A 14,767-nucleotide genomic window follows, 5' to 3' on the forward strand; every position below is an offset into this window, starting at 1 on the left:
AATTTTATTTTGTCTTTGAAAAGTGGACGTGAGTGCTTATGGTGAATTTTCTTCATAATGGCAAGAATAATTATTTATAGTATTTTTTACTTATATTCTATAATGATTACATATTTGCCTTTATCTAGTATTATATGTCGGATTTTGTTCATAATTTATAATTGATTATTTTTAAGTTTTTCGCTATTTTTTTTATAACTTAATTAATATATTATTTTGTTCTATTATTATTTGTAACGAAGTGTTATTACTTAAATTATCTAATTCGACTTTTTCAGCATATCTAATACTCATATAATTTTATTGATAAACGAAATAAAACATTTTTTAAAGACAAAGTAAATTTTTTTTTGGTAATAAAATCTTAATTGCTAATTTATAGGATAAGGGGTCACTGCTGTACGTGAGGCACAGCAGTGACTGTGGTGCATCTATTTAAGGTGTATTATGGCTTTATTTTTATGATCCAAACCGTCCATTTTGTAGGGTTTGTTGAGTACTTCATGCCTACCAAAAATCATATTAATCGGATATCAACAACTATATGATCAAATTGCATATTACATATTATTTATGTTATTTCTCAAAATAAAACTTATTATTTATTTTTTTGGTTATCGATCATATAGTTGTTGATATCCGATTGATATGATTTTTGGTAGACATGAAGTACTCAACAAACCCTACAAAATGGACGGTTTGAATCATAAAAATAAGACCATAATAGACCTCAACTGGATGCACCACAGTCACAGCAGTGACCCCTTACCCTAATTTATATTACTTATAGACATATATTTTAATTTTGGAATCCTTTTAAGTACTAAATGAATTTGAATTAAGTATTTTAGGAACTTAATAGATTTAATAAATAATTTAGGGCTAAATAAATTTCATTTATGTACTTTTTTTTTGGTAAAAGAAAGTTCAGGTGAGTGGAGGCTACCTCAGTTCAGGGTCAGGACATGTCTCAGGTCTCAGCGAGAACTTACATTGGCCAAGTTTGGGAAGACTAAATAAGTGCACTTTTTGTCTTTTTGGACTAAAAAATTGAGATTGAAAATATGGATGTTTGGGTTAACTTTTTGACTTTTTATGGAAAAATGTGTAATAAAAAATTGTAAAAATTGGTTTGTAGAGGAAAATTTGAATTGGGAGTTGTGCAGCCGTAATTGTTGACTTTTGGTGAATAGTGTTAACTTTTTAACTTTTTGAGTAACTTTTTGGCTTTTTGGCTTATTTGGGACTTCCCAAACTTAGCCTGAATTTATAAATCGCTCACTAAACCGCTAAGACACTCTGTAAAAGTAATTGAAAAAATAATTAAAAAAGTCATTTGTAGCAGGTGGTGAAGATTAGTCGTAGTATTAACTTGGATAATTAGGCAGATTAAGTGAATAAATAGATGATACGTAAATGAACAAGTGGATAAATAAATAACACATAAATAAATAAGTAGATACATTTGATAAATAGGTGGATAGATAGACAAATAAGTGGACCACGATAGACATACAGATAAATAAGGATAATATTATTTTTTAAATTGTTTTGTTATTTTAACCTAAAATATAAAACTTGAAATTATTGTATAAAAATGCTTAAAAATAAACCTATAAGTCGTGTCAATGTTGATTTATCCATCTTTACAAATTTGTCCTATTAAAACAACCCAAAATGGGCCTCAAAGCCGCGTGACTAATCCAAAAACTCAGGGCAATCCATACCGTCCGATTCATCAGCACCCATATAATGGCCACAACGGTCGCACCCTATTGGTTCCCAATCACCCGTACGGCGTCGTTTGAAAGGAGCCTAGCATTCTTAGACGCACACAAGAGAGAGAATGTATCTACAAACACGTCTCTCCAAACAAAAATAACCTCGCAAAGCCTATTTTTCCCTGATAACCCCCCCCCCCTCTCTCTCTAGAAGGAAACCCACCCTCTCTCTCTCTCTCTCTCTCTCTCTCTCTTCTGGACATCATCGACCGGTAAATCGTAAATCACCATTGAGCTCGTCGTTTTCCTTACTCATCGGCTGTTAATCTCACCCCCGGCGCAGATTAGCCACCGCCGCCGCCGATTGAAATCTAGCATAAATATAAATCCCTCGAAACCCAAAAAAAAAAACTTATTTTTTCTCATCGATTTTTTTACCGTCGCCGGCGTGTTAGTTTCCGGCGTTGCCTCGCCGCCTGATTGTGCGTGCGATTACTAACCTGCGCGCCTCTTTCTCTTTTTCAATCTTGACCTAATTCGCGTCACTTTCTCTCTCTAGAAAGGTGAGTCTGTGTTCGGATGAATCATCAGCTTCTCTGTTTCAATCGATTGTCTCGTTTTACTGCCAATTTTGGGGCTGTGATGTTAGATTTAGCGTTTTTTCGTTGTTAGGGCTTGTCTAATGGAGTTGTTTGTTTTTTGTTGAAGTTGTATCGTTTTCAATAGATTCTGCTAGTCTAGTGAGCGATCCATTGTTTTCACAGTAGAATTGGTTTTATTTTTGGCATTTTTAAGTTTTTCGATTATGTGGATCGGATTTCGTTGAATCTTTTGATTGTTTGGTCTTGGAATTCGACTTTCGGGAGCAGAGTGTTTGAACCTTGTTCTGTTTTTTGCTAGAAATGTCCTGTTTAGGTCTTTGCCTCATTTGAACTGTTTTCGATACTCCTTTCGGGTTAGATTTGATTTGAATTTATCAGTATTGTGAAGATTTTTATGTGTTTGAGTTGAATTTCAAGTCTCACTTGTTGTCATACAGTGTTTGGTTCATTAAATGCTTACAATTTAATATCAATTTGCTTATTTGATTGCCTAAGCCTGTTTAGATGTAGTTTCTGCTTATTTAGAATTGTAACAGTGGTTAATGAGGTTTCATTGACTGACCCAATTTAAATTTTGTTTGTTGCTCAGACATTGGAGGGAATTTTAGGTGATAGTAAAGGAATTAACAGTCTCTTGCATTGAGTGATCGTTTACTGCTTTCCATTTGAAGCACTTTCCTTGTAAATAGAAGTGATAGTAAAGTCTAATTGAAGTGTGTTCCATGTGAAAGGAAACATGGCTTTTTTTAGGAACTACTCTAATGAAACGGTTTCACAGAGTGCCTTGGATGACAAAGGCCAGGGAGAGACCATGGAGAGAATGCATGGAATGGTAGGAAATGAAGATATAGAGGGGACTTCAAGTGATAAAGATTCTGAAATCAAGATGGATGGCCACTATAGAAGTGATGGTGAACCAGATGATGCAAGTAGGCACCAAGATGATGCAGCTGCAGACAATAGTGGAACATCGAATTTGCAGCCTTCTGGAAAGAGAACTGCTATGGCTGCCAAATGGGGTTCAAACTTTTGGAAGGACTGTCAACCTATGCGGCCTCGTGCTGGATCGGAATCTGGGCAGGAGTCGAAAAGCGGATCCGAGTATAAAAATGAGGATGGATCTGAAGAAGATTCATTAGATGGAAGAGAAGATAGATCGGGGTCAGAAGGTGATGATGGGCAGAAGGAAGCAGATAAGGTTCGAAGGGGTCAAATTGATGTCCCTGCTGATGAGATGTTGTCTGATGATTACTATGAGCAGGATGGAGATGATCAGAGTGACTCATTGCATTACAGAACATTAAGCCATTCAAGTGGTTTTAATTCGAAGCTGCAGTCAAGGTCTGTTGCTGCAAACAACAATGTGGCTAGGAATTCGAAAACTGCAAATGGCGAAGAATATAATGATGAGGATGATGATTATGAAGATGATGATGATGAGGAAGATGGTAATTCTGTTTTGACATTATCATTTTTTCCCAAACTAGATAGTTGAAAGTATGTGGAATGGTGTATGGGTATTGGTGTGTGAAATTATGAGTATATATATATATATATTTTAATTTATAATATGGTGCCTCTTCATAATTGTTGGTATTGATGGTCTGTTTTCCTGTTGTGGCAGAGGATGATCCTGATGATGCTGACTTTAATCCTGATTATGGTGACACAAAAAGTCACAAGGGAAACAAGGTTATCACAATTTCTTTTTTTTTGACCAGCAACAAAAAATGTATTATTGTAACTGATACCTTTAGTTTACTGATATTGTGCTCTTCACTTTTTCTTGATGTTTGCATTGTATACATGGCATTTTTGGGTGAATTTATCTAGCATTTACATTATTGTAATCAATACATTTCATCTTCATACATGCATTGTCTATTCTGTGGTTTAATGTTTCAGTTCTTACATTTTTTTTTCCTATCTGATGTCTGTGGGTTAGCATTGGTTTATAATACTGATAAAACCTATTTTACTGCAAAGCAGCTTCCCTGTCTCTTATTTTCCATTTTTAGTGTCTCTGAATCTTTATACTCTGTGTTATATATATATATATATATAAAATCAAAACTGTTATATAAAGGATATTCTTAAGAATTGTGTTGAAATCTTCAGAGATGTTGACAAGAAGATGTAAATTATGTATTTTACAGTCAAAACACTGTACTAGTTAAAATTTTGGAATAAATAATTTTGAACTATACGTCTATTGGGTGGACTCAGTTTGTTTAGTATATGATACAAGCACCGCCCTCTTTACTTGTAGTTTTAGAAGGCAGATTATGTTCATGAAGCTTTTTCCATTGTGAGTGGTGTTTTAAAGTTTCGGCATGTGATGATGGTGGTGGACATACAGTTGCTAAACTGCGTTTTGGTTTTAGTAGAGGAAGGTAATGTAGTGGTGAGGTGAGTGGCTGCACTGTATTAATGCCTGTGAACGCAGGCACATTGATGGTATTTATGGTTGTATGACCAGTTTTAGTGAGAAGCGAACTGATGTGACAAGGCAAACACTAAGGATATATATTCGGAAAAAAAAAAACAAAAAAAAAAATACAAAGCTCAAGAATTTCATAAAACATTCCAAATACTTAATATCCATAACAAACATATAACATCCAACAAAATTCAACATTTCAAACACCAATATTCAACAAAAACATAAGATGTCCAACACGCATTAACATTTTACATTTGGAAACATAGGAAGACAAAATAATTGATTAACTACTTAGCAAATAATTCAGAACCCACCAGTGGCTGAAAGTATCAGCTGCATAGTCAAAGTGAAAAAAAAAGTTCTAAACTTTACCAAAAAATTAATTAAAGATGCAACCCCTAGTCATAACCTATGATTTGACATGCATGTAAAACCAGATGTTATTACAACTAAAAAGTGCATGGCTGAGATCAAATCATAATCCCCAAAAAACAAACCCACTACCTCGAGTGCCTCACACTTATGCCTATGGTGAGGTCTTCTCATTCAAGTCGCATCCCCTCATGCCTTTTGAGATGCTAAGGCTTCACCTTGGCTTGCTTGTTGCATTAGCTTTTGCTTGGGCTCCCTTTTCAAAACACTGTATTCACAATGTCTTTTTTTGATGTGGTGGTGGTTGTTACTTATTTATTTATTTATTTTGGTGTTGAATTTGTACTCTCACAAGTTTGCTGGTGAATGTCTAGTGTGGTTTAGACAAGCGAGGGGCAGTATGGATCTTAGACTTGGATCATGTAGTTCTTTAGCATCTGTTTCTTTTCTTCCAATGCTGGTTAATCAGGTTGGAGAAGTAAATGTGCTTAAAACTCTGGGGTTGGTTTGGTTTGCAAGTTAGTGCTCGTGCTCTTTTACTGCTTACCCTTGCCACACTGTTGTGAAAATGTGGACTCTGATTGGAAGGATCAATTTCAGTTCTGGTGGCCTTTACATGGACAATCCAAGTTGAATGGGATCTACTGGCATCTTTAAAAGTCATATGTCTTGTAGCCTTTATAAATGACGTCTGCCTTGTGGCTGGACAGACGTAGTTAATGTGAATTTTGAATTTTTTCCATGTGTTTGAGGGGCTAGTCATCTTGAATTTAGTTGTTTCCGAAACTGGAGTTATTTCATGTTGGCAACCATCTATATCTCTAGATGCCTCTACTCAAGAGTTTTGGATTATATTTTTCAAGTGATTTTTGGCCTTTTTGCTTGCTGTGAGTATTTCATTGGCCAACATGAAGTAGCTATAGCTTAGAGAGGAGCATACTGAGGAGGATGCTAACAGGCACCACTCCTCGTCTACATACCACCTTAGTGATTTCGTAGTAATCAATTCTACTTAGAAAAACTCCTTTTACTTTATGGCCTAGATTCCTTTGGCTTATAGAAATTCTTTTAGTAGAATTTTTTATCTTATGGAATAAGTGAGGTTACCTATTTTGGACTGTTGACAACTGGATTTGCATGTTGTGAAGTAACCACACTTAAGTTTGTCTTGAACATTTTCATGTGTAAGCTGCGTAATACCCAAGGCTAACTAACACCATAGTTCAGGGGGGAAGAATGATGTTCACCTGTTTTTTATAGCAAGATGGATACTTGGGCAATGTAATGCAATTTGGCAGTTAATACGTCGCACTAAATTCTTGACCAATGTGCATCCTGTTTCAGAAGTGATCCCTTGCAAAAATGGGTGCTATTTTTTTATGGATTTGTCGTATGTGTTTGAATCTTTTTTATCGGTAAAAAAATCCTCCAGGATTTTTCTTTTGTTTTTTCCCCATTTGTTTTCTCTGCTTAGGGTTTTTTGGGGCAAGATTGGATTTTGTATTTTTATTGCATTTTTTTTTTGTGGGTTTGCTCATTAGTATTTGCTCTTTATGTTGGGGTGGGTGGGTGGATGCCACAACTGAATTTGATGGATGCTTGGGCGATGCGCAATCAGGACTTGGAGAAGAGATCAAAATGACCTACTCAAACAGTGTGCCTGTTAGTTGTGACGAAAGGATGTTGACTCACTGTCAACAAGTCACGAAGTACCACTTGTGCTCCATGCACATGCCTTCTGCTCATTTACAGAGGGAGAGTTCTTTTAACACAAATGACTTTTCATCACTGAATTGATTTTCAAGATTCATGTATTACAAATTCGACGCTGATATGCCTAGCTGAGGCATAATAAATCTAGGAGAAATATTGGCTGCTCAGAACTTCAGTATCTTGTAATGCCGAGTTCAGGATGCTATATTAGTCATATGAGCTTGACGGGTTAAATAATGTTAGCGGATAGCTGTTCACATAGTGGAATAATAGGCCTTTTAAATTGTTATTCTTCTTATATGTGTGTGTATATGTATAAAGATGGTTGGTGGTGTAATTATTGTTTTGAATGTTTCAAGAGAGGCCTCCGAGTAGCACATTAGGCAGTGAATGGTTTGCTAACAAGTCAACTTTATGAGATTAATAGATTCCAATTTGTAAGATTGTTTAGATGCTCATATTTTGCGTTGTCATTGAGAACTTTTGGGCAGTATGTGACAAGAAAGAGCTAGGGTTATATGTAGTCTTCATGTAAGGGCTTTGGAGCATTTTGCCTTGATATTGCTATAAACAGCAGAAGTGGAGGAGGCTAAGAAGCACGGATACGGACACGACACTAACAAGCCGACACATAAATTTTCAAAAATTGTACGACTTAATAGATTCCAATTTGTAAGATTGTTTAGATGCTCATATTTTGCGTAGTCATTGAGAACTTTTGGGCAGTATGTGACAAGAAAGAGCTAGGGTTATATGTAGTCTTCATGAAGGGGCTTTGGAGCATTTTGCCTTGATATTGCTAAAAACAGCAGAAGTGGAGGAGGCTAAGAAGCACAGATATGGACACGACACCAACAAGCCGACACATAAATTTTCAAAAATTGTAGGACGCGATACATGGGGGTGACTTGCAAAGTATATCATTTTATATTTTTATTATATGGCATATATAAGGATAAATAATTATAATATGTCTTATTTATGAATATTTATGTCAAAGATAATAACTTTTATAGTCTGAAGAGGAGAATATGTATAAATTTACATTATTTTTGTTTTATAATTGGATTTCAAGTTATTTTATTCAAACTTGTAATGAGTTTTATGTGTGTCCAAGTGTTGGGAAGTGTCAGATGAGTGTTGTGTCGTGTCCGACACGACATGTTACCTCTGTAGAAGTTGTCTGTGCTGCTTAGGGCAGAGGCATTAATTTTTGTGTGGATGAGGAAGTAGCTCAATAGAACAGAAACTAAGAATGCTTTCTGACAAGTTTGAGATTTAGGCCTCATTTGGGAATATGCTTTTTAGTGGCTTTTTGACTTTTGGCTAAAATATAAGATGAAAGAAACTAATATGTTTGGGAATGACTTTTGACTTTTTACGAAAAGATGTGTAAAAACTAGGGTGAAGGGAAATGAATCTTGACTTTTTGTATGATTTGAAAGCTTGTTGTTTTTTGGCTTTTTAGTGATCTTTTGGCTTTTAGGCTAAAAAAGAGGGTTCCCAAATGTTTCAATAATCATTCTGAAGTAACTTGCTGTATACTATAGACTAAAGTCACTAATTGCTGTTTTGCTAGTATTATGGCTTTTGGTTTTTGTACCATTATTCTATCTGTTATTTTTTATTAAAAAATTATATTGTCATCCTCGTCTTCTCCCCCTTCCCAGTGTTCTTATTTATTGGTTACTCTCAAGCTGCATATTCTTTATTTCCACTGAAAAGATTTTTGGTTTCTTACATCATTACTTCTTGCACGTGAGGTGAATCTCTGAATGTTCAGTAACTGTTGCATTTATTTTTCTTTTGTTGTTGTCTTTGCCATTTTCCTTTTTGATGGTCCAATTATTCAGTATAAATTCTGTTGAATAGAATTCTATATTTTTCTCTCAGTTTTTACTTGTATAAAAATATTTTGTCTATCAGTTCCTGGCTTTGAGTTCTGACAGAACACAATACTCTATGACTACCATGGGTTTTGCGTTTGATTATAAGGTGCAACTTGAACTTTAGCAAACTAACTTATAGTGTTTTTCTGGTATCAGGATGATGACTGGGATGGAGAAGATTTTGATGGAGGCGATAACAGTGGAGATGATGATGATGATGATCTAGATATATCAGATGAAGATGATGCCAATTATAAAAAACCCAAGGGCAGGCAGCGAGGTAGGGGTGGACATAGTATAAAGTCTACCAGAGAACATAAATCATTTACTTCATCTAATCGACGAAAAAGAGGTAGAATGTTATTTGAAGAGGAAGATTCATCAGCAAAGGACTCGGAGGATGATAGTGATGACGATTTTAGCAGTATGACTAGGAGAGGTGCACATCCCCGCAAAAGCATTGGTGTGCGTTCCACTTCTGCAAGTGGCAAAAACAATGAAGTACGAACTTCAACTCGGTCAGTACGGAAAGTATCGTATGCTGAAAGTGAAGAAAGTGAAGAACTTGATGAAGGCAAGAAAAAGAAGAGCCAAAAGGTATGGTGTTACTATTTAATATATTGTTGGATGTATCATGTATGTATGTGAATTACATTCTATTTTCTATTCCTCGTGTTAGATTAAGTTTTATAGTGAAATTTCTATGGGACAATTACAAAAAAAAAAAAAAAAAAAACCCTAGAGTTTGAGCCTTCTAACCAAATAAACCTTGAGTCTTCAATTTTGTCAATTTAAACCCTAATAGCAATCTAATGGAACAGATTTGTCATTGTTTGTGTATTGTGTTGGTTGGCCACTTTCCAAGAAGTACTTTAATTCTGTGTGCATTTTTTACAATTGACATCTATTATACTTGATTTTAATGTGAATATTTTTCTTGTGGAATTTCTATGAGTCTATCTTATAGTAATTTCTCAGTTCTTCCAAAACAATGTTATTGATATAATTATTTATTTCTTTCAAAAGGAGGAGATTGAAGAGGAAGATGCTGACTCGATTGAAAAGGTGTTGTGGCATCAGCCAAAGGGCACAGCCGAAGATGCTATGAGGGATCACAAGTCAACGGAACCTTCGTTGTTAACCCACTTGTTTGACTCTGAACCAGATTGGAATGAGATGGAGTTTTTAATAAAATGGAAAGGCCAGTCACATCTGCACTGTCAATGGAAATCGTTTTCTGAGCTTCAAAATGTAAGCCTTAAATCTTTTTCTTGCTAACATACCATTTTATGTAATTACTGGTTATTGGTGGTAATGTTCGTATTGCATTATTCTGGACTGAAACTAGTTGCCTCTTTTCTTTTATTTGTTAGCTATATATGCCACTCACATTTTTTTTTTCTTCTGTGAATTTGCAGCTTAGTGGTTTTAAGAAGGTTATAAATTATACTAAAAAAGTGATGGAAGATGTGACATATCGGAAGACAGTCTCACGGGAAGAGGTAATGTCAGCTATTAACTATGTCTATGTCAAATCCTTGGGGTTCTTGATATCAAATAAAAAATAAGGGACTGCAAAAAAAAATTGCCATGTTGATATAAAAGGGTATCGGTTTTACTTATATGTGCACAAGTATTGTTTTTCATTCTGCAAAATTTTCCCATGGTTATACAATAGTTTTTGCTTTCACTTAATGTGTACATGCTATGAAGCATGGACACAGACACGGACACAGCAACTTCTAAAAAATAGGGACACGGGCACGGCGGGGGACACGACAATTTTTTTATATATATTTGCTACATAAATTAATAATATGTTACCAAACATTCAAAATTAATAAAAACTAACATTTATATTTATAAAGTTAAAAAAATGAATAAAGAAATTAACAAATATATTAGAATAAGTACAAATATAGAAAAAGATATAAACTTATAAAGAAAAAAATTAAATAGAAAAATATATAAATATAAAAAATAGGGTTTAAATCAAAGATGTATATATATAAAACATAAAATATATAAATATAAAAAAGAGAGAGAAAAAGATCAGAAATGATAAAAAAAAAAAATGGGAAGAGAGGAGAAAGTAGAAACGAAAGGTCAGATAGAGAGAGACAAGAGTCGATCAAAGAAAAAAAAGAGAGACGAGAGAGTGAGGTGAGAGGCAAGAGAGAGAGACGATTGATCGAGAGGTGATGATTGATCGAGAGGCGAGATAGAGAGACGATTGAGAGGTGAGAAAGAGATGATGGATTGAGAGGCAAGAGAGAGACATACCTTTTGGCGTGTCCGACGAACTAGGTAACTAGCTTCTTCTTCTTCTTCTTCTTCTGTTCTGACTCTTTCTGCATGTCCTCGGCATGTCCCTTGGAAAAAAAATAAAAATAAAAAAAATAAAAAAATTAAAGACTTCAAACGAACCGAGCCAAGCCGAGCTTTAGTATGTTTGGGCTAATTTATTTAGATTTTAACGAGTTCAGGCTCGAGCTCAATAAAAATATAACGAACCGAGCTCGAGTCGAGATGGCTTAGGTTTGACTCGAGTTCGAGGTTGTTCACGAGCCTTAACAAGCCAAAGAAGTTATAAATTCATACTTGCGCATGAGACTAAAGTTATAATTAAAACTTTGATTATACAATTATATACACAATATATATAAACATACTAATTGAAAAGTCAACATCTTACCAAAATAATAATATTTACCACAATAATAATATTTACCACTACTATTATATAAATGTATTATCTATAGTTAGCTATTATTTACATATAAATAAATTTAGCTATTATTTACATTTACATTATTTAAATTTATAAATAACATATTTATTTTATTGTTTATACATATTTTTACGTTATTTAATATAAATAATATATTTATTCTATTATTTAAATAAATATTAAAGCAGTCGAGGTAACAAGCCGAGTTTTAGTATGTTTATGCTTGTTTATTAAGATTTTAACGAGCTTGAGTTCGAACGCAATAAAAATTTAACGAACCGAGTTCGAATGAGTCTGAACCGAGTTCGAATGAGTCCTTACCGAGTCAAGCTCGAATTTGTTCACAAATCACTCTGTTCATTTGCAGCCCTACCCGTGTCCCCGGCATGTCCCCGTGTCCAATACCGCTACAGCACCTATTCCGGCGTGTCCATGCTTCATAGTGTACATGTATGTGTTGATATGTTTCTTTTTGGAATTTATTTTCTTCTTAATCACTAATACACACGTGCCTGAAAGTGATGTGATCATGTGAGACATCTAGTCTTTTGATATGGCATGCCACATTTTGCATTTCCAGCACTGTGCCTAGATTAAATGTTCAACTTTCAATGAATGACACTTTAGCACTGGGAACCCAGATCGTTACCCCTATAAGGAAGTTAAGTTGGTTCATTGAAAAAACAAGATTGAAAAGAGGACACACAGCTCCTTAAGAAATATTAACTGAAATATTTGAATACCAAGTGATGTTTTAAACTAAAGCCAATTTGAAGTGTTGGACTTTTTTTGTTTGTGAAATTTGAAGCCACATGGCATACCATTGTGCCACTGATTGGCTTAAGGGATTTGTTATGGTCTCTTCAATTTTATTTGATGCAAGTTGATCCCAGTAGACATGCTTTGCCCTAGTTTGGCTTATATGGTTTATTATAGACTTCCAGTCTTTTGGATTACATTGTTGGTATTACTGATTGCTTGGCAAGTTATATTGTTAATTGTGGATGATTGTAAAGTGAGTCGCATCACTGAAACTCTGGAAAGAATGAAAGTTTAATCTCATAGAAACCCAACATATGGACATCATATTTTGATGGTTTCTTAAGTGTGAAGTACATGAGGTTAAGGAGGTTAAATATACTTGCAAAAATAATATAAACCAAACCGAACCAAACCAAGCCTTAAGTCCCATCAAATGGGGTCGGCACTTGCAAAAATAATATAGATATGTTAAATTATAGCCCAGTTGATATTAGTCAAATCCAACCTCCCTTGAAATTTGAATATCCTGATATTCATTGCATTTCTGTAATGTAACATTTTCCACACCTGCGGGTTGTTGTTAGTGTTGAGAAAATCTTTCTCTGCAATAAACGTCATCCCATGGTGCAGTATAATTGGGCTTAAATAAATGAAGAAATGGTCTGGAGGTTCCATCTCTGCTTTCAAAGTATGCAGGTTATAATCTATATTCAAGTCATGTGCACTGAAACACCTGACCAAAAAAATAGAGTGAAAATTTACATGAAATCAACAATTTTCCTGATATACGTTTTTGTGAATGGAACTTGTTGCTGAACCAATTAGAAATTATGGTTTCAAGCTCATTTGGCACATCTTATGGGTTCCATTTTACAACTGACCATATTAATGGGGTTGTCAGAAAAGTTTATTCACTTAATTGTAAAGTTCCTCCTGTAGGAGGCAGACCTTTGATCCCTGATCTTGTGAAGAAATTGCAGGTGTAGTCATTATTAAGTCGAGTAACCCTAGAAATAGATGGATAGTTATTCCAAAGTGGGGATTGTCCATTGTACATGTAATCCAATGTTTGAGCTTTTCTAGCCCCATTATCCATGGTGATTTGATGTGAAAGTGGTGCATTACATGCATTTAAATATTGCATGCTTTGTACATGCTTGTGGTGATAAGTTTGTGTGTACATATACCACCAAATTCCATAACCATGAGTGTAATTAGCTTAAGCTAGGGTGCGTGGGAAGTGAAATTGATATATATTTCATATTATATACATATATTTTTTGGGGGTGGTTGGTTGGTTTAGTGTGCCTGTGAGAAAATAAGAAAGGGATGAATTTGAGAGAAAATCTTAACTTAAAAATATGAGGCAAGCAATGCTTTCTTTTTTAAAAGATTAGAAATTAGATTGAATTGCATCTCAGAACAAGTTGAAGATAAAGAAGATAATAAGAATAATGAATAATACCTATGAAAGAAAGAAAAAAGTCATTCCCAGAAGAGTGTTTCAATTTGCAAACACACTCTCATCTCTGTTTGTTGTGTATTATATGCATATATATATAGATATATGTATTTCTCTTTGGCTTAAAGCTGCTGAAAGCTGGACCTCGATGTAATCATAGGATGTTCTGATATAAATTGATCTCCATGTGGAAGAAGATACCTATGCAGAAATATTTGGTGGCCTTACTGATTTGGCTTGGAGGAGCCCCAAGCTTCTATCTCAACTGTTTACGTTCATATGAATGTTTTTAAAGTGAGACTACATGCATCTGCATACCTTCTGGAATTCAATTCCATATTCTAGATATTTCTTTGGAAAACCCAGCAAAATGCTTCTTTTTAAGAGGCTGGCTTCTATATAGCCCTGTACTTAATCTTGAACTATAAGTGGTTCATGGTCTAAGCTCAAGAATCTTGAAGTAGTTTAATGTCTTTTGTTCATATTACAACATTTTTATCTAATATTTACACTGTTTTCATGAAATAAATCTGTTATCTGACTGTGTGTTCTTCTATTGATGTATCAAATAACTAGATTGAGGTCAATGATGTGAGCAAGGAAATGGACTTGGACATCATCAAGCTAAATAGTCAGGTTTTGTTGTTGATTCTATTTGATGGTCATCTTTTGCCTTCTATCTCTCTTGGTTTGAGGTTTCTGTAATCTGTTCTACTAATGCATGCTCAGGTGGAGAGAATAATTGCAGACAGAGTGACGAAGGATAGTTCAGGTGATATGGTTCCGGAGTATTTAGTCAAGTGGCGAGGACTGTCTTATGCTGAGGCAACTTGGTATATTAAATATATGTTATTTTCATCACTATTGTGACTTGTACTATGTAACCTTTTTTTCTTTTCTGATATTATTTAGCCTTCTTCTTCTCTAATGATGAATAAGTTTTATGAATATCTTTATCTCATGTAGTGAAGTAGTAGTATCTTCATAATGAATAAACTCAATCCCATTATTATTATTATTATTTTTTTTTGGGGGGTATGTAACAGATGGTCACAATTTTTCTGGTTCTCCT

At 34.5% G+C, this 14,767-nt stretch overlaps 1 protein-coding gene across 4 annotated transcripts in view; it reads left to right on the forward strand.

Annotated features, from left to right (window-relative positions):
- The first annotated feature begins 1,694 nt into the window (after positions 1 to 1,694).
- The window catches only part of LOC114263855 (protein CHROMATIN REMODELING 5), a 39,439-nt gene continuing 26,366 nt past the window's right edge, over positions 1,695 to 14,767 (forward strand). Inside the window, exons 1-9 of one of the 4 annotated variants that reach the window (XM_082910710.1) lie at positions 1,914 to 2,284; positions 2,913 to 3,004; positions 3,102 to 3,771; positions 3,948 to 4,015; positions 8,897 to 9,337; positions 9,767 to 9,991; positions 10,159 to 10,242; positions 14,272 to 14,331; positions 14,425 to 14,528. In XM_082910710.1, coding sequence (XP_082766836.1) covers positions 3,135 to 3,771; positions 3,948 to 4,015; positions 8,897 to 9,337; positions 9,767 to 9,991; positions 10,159 to 10,242; positions 14,272 to 14,331; positions 14,425 to 14,528 — 1,619 coding nt within the window. In that variant the 5' untranslated portion in view covers positions 1,914 to 2,284; positions 2,913 to 3,004; positions 3,102 to 3,134. Of the gene's footprint in view, positions 2,285 to 2,912; positions 3,772 to 3,947; positions 4,016 to 8,896; positions 9,338 to 9,766; positions 9,992 to 10,158; positions 10,243 to 14,271; positions 14,332 to 14,424; positions 14,529 to 14,767 lie in introns of all 4 variants that reach the window. The other 3 variants (XM_082910707.1, XM_082910709.1, XM_082910708.1) reach the window with 3 other exon arrangements.

The sequence above is a fragment of the Camellia sinensis genome, unplaced genomic scaffold (assembly GCF_055761805.1).
Source record: "Camellia sinensis isolate YWXY unplaced genomic scaffold, ASM5576180v1 Unanchor1, whole genome shotgun sequence".
Classification (NCBI taxonomy): Eukaryota; Viridiplantae; Streptophyta; class Magnoliopsida; order Ericales; family Theaceae; genus Camellia; species Camellia sinensis.